Source organism: Pangasianodon hypophthalmus, chromosome 28 (genome assembly GCF_027358585.1).
Source record: "Pangasianodon hypophthalmus isolate fPanHyp1 chromosome 28, fPanHyp1.pri, whole genome shotgun sequence".
In the NCBI taxonomy this organism is placed as follows: domain Eukaryota; kingdom Metazoa; phylum Chordata; class Actinopteri; order Siluriformes; family Pangasiidae; genus Pangasianodon; species Pangasianodon hypophthalmus.
In genome coordinates, this window is record NC_069737.1 from 3,505,587 (window position 1) to 3,513,548 (window position 7,962).

The 7,962-nt window shown below is 33.8% G+C and overlaps 1 protein-coding gene across 12 annotated transcripts in view; it reads right to left on the minus strand.

Moving 5' to 3' along the window:
* LOC113545763 (adhesion G protein-coupled receptor L3) overlaps positions 1-7,962 on the minus strand; it is a 289,900-nt gene that overhangs the window by 7,036 nt on the left and 274,902 nt on the right. For all 12 annotated transcript variants that reach the window (XM_026945335.3, XM_053230930.1, XM_026945333.3 and 9 more), the window contains one exon: positions 5,866-5,962. In XM_026945335.3, the coding sequence (XP_026801136.1) occupies positions 5,866-5,962 (97 nt within the window). The remainder of the gene's footprint in view (positions 1-5,865; positions 5,963-7,962) is intronic.

Sequence of the window (7,962 nt, forward strand, 5' to 3'; positions counted from 1 at the left end):
TAATTAAGCAATCCTTTCAAATAATACATAATGCCTCCAACAACTGAAGGATGGATTTTGTACGATTTCATACCGACAAATGCTAACCCCACCCTTAACCCCCCGCTTTTTTTAAATAAACTGCTACAAATTTGCAAGTATGGTGACAAGCTGAATAATGTGCACTATGAGCAACTTGGTGTCTGTGATATCTCAAATTTATTTACTTCACGTATTTGCGTAATGGAATCAGCGTGTCAATATTTGTGATTCACTGATACGTCTCCTGATACAACTCTCTAACTCAATGTGAATCAGCTTCTCGCATCTCCAACACTCTAATGTTCATATTAATGTGTTTATATCTGTTTATGTATCCTGTAATCAGTCTGTTTTTTTTTTCTTTCTTCATTTTAGTTGACTGATTATTCCTCTCTGAAATGTATTCCACTCTTTTGAAACACTGAGCACTTGGGGAGCATCTGGATGCCTTCCATATCTACTCTGATCACGCTGAAATAATTGAATACCCCAAAATAAATTAAACATGCAATGCTATGTGGAAGCAGAACAAGAGCTTGGTTTCTCTGGAGAGAAAAACGAGATACAGCGAAAGAGAGAGAGAGAGAGAGAGAGAGAGAGAGAAAGAGAGAGAGAGAGGAAGTAAGCCACTCTAGGGAGGATGAAGAAAAGAGAAGTTTGAGCACTTAAAAGATTTTTTTTTTTTCTTGGAATTACTAAGACAGAAGTAACATGATTTTTTTGTCCTTTCCTGCCAGTAACAATTGCAGCTTTGCAAAGTTTCTTCCTGTGTAGTGAAAAAGTTGAGCACTTGAAAGATTTTTTTTCCCTCTGAATTACGAAAATGAGTGCGTATTTCTCATTGTTAGCAGGAAATGAGCCTAAAGCAGAGGCTGCTGGTGAATTTGTCTCCTTGGAGCATGGCCTCAGGTGCTCTGAATAACACAAGCAAGTGTTCTTAATCCAGCCCACATAAACATAACCTACAGCCTGATGTTCTCGTCCTGGCCATGAGTCATCCGCTCACTTTTGTTCGTTTGTGGATTGCGCTGTCTGGATTGTTACTTTAGCCCTTCAGCGTCACAGTTATCAGCGAAGACAACAAACAGCCTGATGTAATAATATATCGATTGTTTCTCACCCGTTGCTCATATCTCACAAGCCGAGAAATTTCTTCTGAAAGTGTAAGATTGATGCGCTTCATATATGTCTAGAGTTAGGCTGTGGACTGGTGGTGGGTGGAAGACATCACACCAATGAAAACGTCTTCAAATTCCGTTTGTACCAGAGCGACACAATCAACAATTTTCATGTTTATAATGTAGTGACTGACTGTGGCAGATTTCTTGGCCGACAGGACTTAAATCACTTTGCAGTCAAGTTCAGGTAAAATAGAGCAGCTGCTTAGGAAAAGTTAGTTGATGAAAAAATGGATTTTCATGCGAAACTAGGTGGGACTGATTTATATTAACATTTAAAAAACATATTGAGAAGATTGAGCTATTTGTTACCTGCTTACTGTCGTCTGTAAAGCAACCTTGAGTTTGGGAAATGTGCAATATTTAAAAAAAAATTATTATTAGGGGCCAAGTTATTATTTTTATTTATTTATTTATTTATTTAACTTTTTTACAAAAGTAACTGTATTCATGACTGTACTATTTTATGACCACAAACAGATAAATAAATAGCATCATCAACAACAGCAACAACAACAACAATAATAATAATAATAATTATTATTATTATTTAGATACTGAAATTCATTTACGTATGGCCAATTTATCTTTTTACTCAAGTACACGTTTATAATTTGACTTGTTTTTTGTGCTAATTTTTCACCCTGGCTGCTACTGATGAAATGACAGCACACAGAGCAAACATAGAATACCTTTATTATCATAAAAAAATAAATTTAGCTTTAAATCTCCTGTTGCAAAACACAAATTTATACAAATATATAATATATAGAGAAAAGAATATTATATATCTATTATGTATCATCTACTATATATATATATTAATTATATGCACCATTTGGCTGTTCCTGTTGTTCCATTTAAGTTTGAGCAAGAAATGTTAGAAATGTTTTCTTATGATATTATATTTCCAGCAATAACTGCAATTTGAACTGGGTTAAAATGTATAATTACTTACATAGTTGTAATTCTAATTTTTTTAGAAGATGGGATGCAGTTGGTATCATCACTGACAACATGAAGAAGCTCAGGGATGCAGTATGATATTTTTACCACACAACAACACAGGGAGCTTCTTCCAGACTAAAACTTTCCTGACCTAGTTTTCCTGTTGCTACCATGAGATTGAGGGATTTACGCTGCCTTATCTTCATCCTACAGACCGACAGAGATGGGCGATCACTATCTGTCTATCTGTTTTGCTTGTGTGTAGTGTGTGCATGTGTGTGTGTGTGTGTGTGTCTGTGATAAAAATGGATGTTAATGTTTTTTTTTGTATCTCTTAGTAATTCACCTGAAAACATCTGCTCTGCCAGATTGTAATATGTGAAAAGCATGTGTGTGTGTGTGTGTGTGTGTGTGTGTATGCATGTAAGAGAGTGTGTGTTAAGTGATGTGCATGGATTGCTGTGTTCAATACTTAATTATTGCCATCCTGACACATCATCTCTCTCTGCACATCAATCTGTCATTAGAATAGCACATTAGCGTCATAATGAACTCAGAGCAGTGCATGTGTAGAGAGAGAGAGAGAGAGAGAGAGAGAGAGAGAGAGAGAGAGAAAGAGATTCACTGCTTTGTTCAATATATAACGAAGCTTAAAATCCTTTTCCCTGATGCGTTATATAATAATACCATTCATAAGCCATTAACAGATGATGTATTACAATAATTTATTCTGCAACACTGTTGAATTCTCAATTCTGGTCAGATAGTGTTGAGTAATTTTCTGAAACAGAAGCTCTGACATTAGTTTTGGCTGCAATTAGTTTTGGCTGTCATAATGTAAGTGATAACAGAAACAAACTTCACAGATGTTCCACGATAATCAAATAGAATTATAAAAGGAGAAAATGTATGCCATGTCCTTCTCAAATAAATAATTCGATGTATTTATTGGTAAACTGCCGTGGCATAAAGGGAATATTGTTTTACAGTACTGTGCAAAAGTCTTAGGCACCCTAGATTTTAGTACAAACTTTGTTACAGATTTTTATTTGATGACGTCTACATTATTGATTCAGTACAAAAACTTTTTAGATTTCCAAACATTAGTTTTCCAGCCAGCACAAAATGAAATGTTACAGAAAAATGTTTGTATGTCAGTAAAGAAAGCAGCAGATTACATGAGAGACACTTTTCAGACAAAAAAAAAAAAAAAAAACATAATGAAGGCTGCTGGGTTTCGCTGCAAAAATAACAAGCAAGTGTGACAGTCAAAGTCTCCAGAAGAACTGTGGCTGCTTCTGCAAGATGCTCAGTAACACTTCCAGCTCATTTCCTTATAAAACTGCACACACTGCACCTGAGACTAATAATTTTTTTTTAAAGCAAAGGATCGTCACACCAAATATTGACTTTGTTTCATTTATTAATGTTTACTGCTCTTTATAGTATTTTTTTAATGTAGAAACATTTAATTTCATTATTTTTGAAGGCGTCTTTGCTCTACAGCATTTCTTTGCATGTGCCTAAGACTTTTGCACAGTACTGTATATAACAGAATGTCCTGTCTTGTTTTAGTCCTTACTTATTAATGATTAATCCCTGTCTACAAACCATTTGTACACTATTAGTAATCATGTGGACAACGTGCAACACCGAAAAGCAAAAGCCTTCACTGCACTGCTCTTACGTCGCATGATCGCTTTAATGAAAAACATACAGGAGGGGTTTGCTTTTAGGAATTAAATTCTGAAAGCAATCCACGCCACTGCATTGCATTCCAGTGCGATTCTGTTTCAGACAGAATGCGATACACAATCAGTATTGCTTCTCATTAGTGACATCTCATCGGTACCTTTTGTGTATTAGCAATGCGATGAAGGTTTTGCTTTTCAGCGTGGCACGTTTCCTCATGGCAGTAATGAAAAGCAATGCCGACTGTGTATTACGTTTCACATTATCTCACCAGTGTGACTGGTTTTCGATCTGGCATGGAATCTTCTCCATGTTGTCTTTGTCAATCTTTTCAACAAGTAAAAAAGACTTTTGTCTTTTGAAGTGTGAGGGGAAAAATAATCTCTAGAACACGGAGAGCTTGTGAAGTTTGCGTGTAAACAAAATAAGGCTTTTCTAAATTTTCTAATAAAAGGTGCTCACATTGCAACATTCAATATTTTATCATAAGAATGTGAATGCAGCATGAGAAATGTGTGGGTTAGGCCATGTCCCAAAGTTTACTTCATGAATGGTTAGTATTGTAATAAATATTTTATAAGTGGTTACTTGTATAATAATAATGAATTGTAACTTGGGTTTAAGCATAAATTAATGGTTAACCAGTTTATTAATGCTTGAGGTTATTATGAAAGCTCTGTATATAATTGCTTATACTGTATATGTTACAACATTTTGAATGCAGAAATTGTTTGTAATCATTTAATTATTAATGCACTATTAATACATTATCTTTAAATTCATCTTCAGTGTTGTAGCCAAAACAGTACAGATCAAAACAAAAAAACAAATTTATATATATATATTAACTGTGGTTTATTGTAGTTTTTATATGCTTTCTGCAAAGTTAAAACTTTGCCACACTGAGTTCAGAGCCACAGTGCAGCTCTGTGAGCAAGTTAGTAACACAAGCCTACTGCACAATATCACAGTATGAAGGTGCTCTTTCTCTAAGTGCTTTCTGGATAACATAGAAAGGAAATGTTTTAAGCTGCCATTCAACCTTCTGACCTCAGCAGCTTTAGAAGCTTTAGAAATTTCCAGTGGTGATCTTGTGTCAACAGAGGAAAGCATTCCCCATGTACGAGCCATACCAATAGTTGTCCTTTAGGACCAATTATATATCTTAAATGACGTTTAAGGGGGTACTACATTCACTTTCCCAAGTGAGTGAAGCTAAAAAAAAAAAGTGACTCTTGAGAGGATATTAAATAACAAGCAACTATGCCTTGTGCAACTGTGCACACGGGTATGGCATATCTGCCTAACGTGGGTTTTTCTGGAGTGTGAAAAATCAGTTTATCCTAACAGTCTTAGTAGTCAGTAGCAACCAGTCCCATTTCCAACACTGGCCCTTATTTTTCAATCTTTTAGTAAAGTTGTGTGTGAAAGATTTTGTGGGCCAAAACCGATCTAAAAAATTCCTCCAAAAATTTTGGTAACGCTAATTTTTTCATACTCATGTGCATACGTAGAAGAATGCCAATTAGTGGTAAATTACCAAGTACGTTTACGGTACAGCTGATTTAAATTTAGTGAGTCCCAGAAAATTCCAAAAAAGGTAATGTTCACAAAGCTGAAAATGACAAAATGACGACTAAATGGGGAAAGAGCGCCTCATAATCACATTTCTTTTGTCGTAATCGTATAGCTAGTCTTATTTGTTTTCATTTATGGATTTGTTTTGAATTGTTTTCTTTCGAGTGATCAATAACAAAACAACTGAGTTTCACAAAATTTTCGCTAAATCCGTATACAAGATTGAAATAAATAAGTGATTTAAACTTGACTGTATAATCCGGATATGGAATTGTAGTAACTCATTGCCAATTATACAGTTTGGCACTGATTAATCACGGTTTCTATAATATATATATATATATATATATATATATATATATATATATATATATATATATATATATATATATATATATAGAGAGAGAGAGAGAGAGAGAGAGAGAGGGAGGGAGGGAGAATTGCGTACCTCTGTTGATGGTAGCAGAGCTGTTGATGTCTCCAGTGATGAAGGATGATTCCGACTGCTTCCGCACTGTATCGTTCCACATCCGACGAATCCGACTCTGACGAAAACACACACACACACACACACTTCAGAACATTCATTCAGGAGCATCAGGTCAGCAGTATTGTCCGTCTCCAGCTTGCGGTGACTGTTACTCCACACATTATCCCACAATAGCACTGCTCTACTGTGAGTCAAGCAGCTGGTTGAAACCAAGAAAATGAATAGAAAAAGCATTCAGGTGCATTGCTGAAAGCAAGTATAAATAGTTTGTGGTAGCCATCATGCGTGGTAGAGACACAGCTTCACTAATACAGTGCTTATTGAGGGAAATGGTTTCTAGGATACAAACATTTTCATCTCGATAGTGCTTTTTCATGCAGTCAAAGCTCCGGGTAATGACCCAATAGTGTGACGATGGATGAATACAGATGAAATGATTCCACTGCACAGAACCTACAGCAGTGGGTTTTAGAGAACTGGAGTCAATATAGCTGTTTCTGCTGTACACTCAAACACGATGAAATAAACAAGAACAGATGATGAGGTGCAGAACTGGCTTTTTATTTCAGGGAAGATGATGACCTGATATTTGTATCTTTTTATTCCTAATTCTTAAAGGTCAAAGAAATTTACTAAAAACTCTAATAATTAGTATTAAGCTCTAATTTTGCTAAATTCATTAGTCTATTCATCACAAATTAAATAGTACAAATACGTTATAAAGCTCACAGACACATTTATAATAATTTGGTCCATTTTTACTATTTTTGTTATTATTTTTATTATTTGTATTATTATTTATAATAATAATGGTCCAATTATGGAATATCAATATTTATAAATTATATAATGGACAATTACTAATATGTTTCTCTAAATATTACAGTACTAATCGTTATATTATCACAGTAGCATTAGTAGAATTAATATATAGAATTATTATATTCTTTTAATTTAGTTATAAAGCAAACGTTTCTTTCCTTTATGTCCAATATTCCATAATTAATAATGATGGCTGACTCATACTTGTAAATTACTACGTAAAAGTTTAATAATCTATGGTATAGCAGTTATTAATGGCTATAACACAACCACAATTAACAAAATTAAAATTATTCGATAATTAGGGAACAAAACCTATGAATCCAGTATTTATAAAGCATTACAATACATTAGCATGCATTAGGAATAGTAATGCATTATAATGCAGTCTGAATACTGGATTCACTATAATTCATTCAAATTCATTTCTAACATTTTTCATATGATACGTAATACTTTACAATGCCTGACATAATACTTTGTAATGTCTGACAGAAGCCTATATAAATGCTTATATGTAGCATCCATAACTCATTATAATTTCATAATGAGTTATGGATGCTAATTTTGTAGATAATAATGCTATAATGCACTATAGAATGCTCTGGTACAGTATATGTAACGCAAGTTATAATCCAAAGCCTGTGTTGTAGCACATTACAAGTTTAGGGTCTCCAGTACTCTTATGAACAATTATAATGCATAATAACTGTTCATAAGAATTCTGTAAACACTAATGTTTTAATGCACTATAACATGCTCTAGTATAGAATCACTAACACTTTCTATGAGGATCGTATCTATAAAAACTATGAACACAATCATATCATGCTATAATGCTTTCTTAAGGAATTATACACATTGTTATAATTATTTATGAACATACATTACACTTTATAGATATCTTTATCATGCACTATATAGTGTTATTAGTGTTCATAACACGTTATATCATCAAGCCCCACTTTGCATAGGGCATTATGAGAAGATATAATGGTGATATAATGCGTTATAATTGTTACTTATAATGCATTCTTTTAACAATTTATAAATGCATTACAACAATGCTACAAGCTGTAATGACTTTTCATAAATAATTATAACGATGTGCCTTATGAATGCATTATGTAATGAATGTATTCATGTCATTATACATATGGCCTTCATAGAAAGTGCTACCATATAACTGCACTGAATTCTCAAGTTATAATACAGACCCTGTGTTGAAGCGCA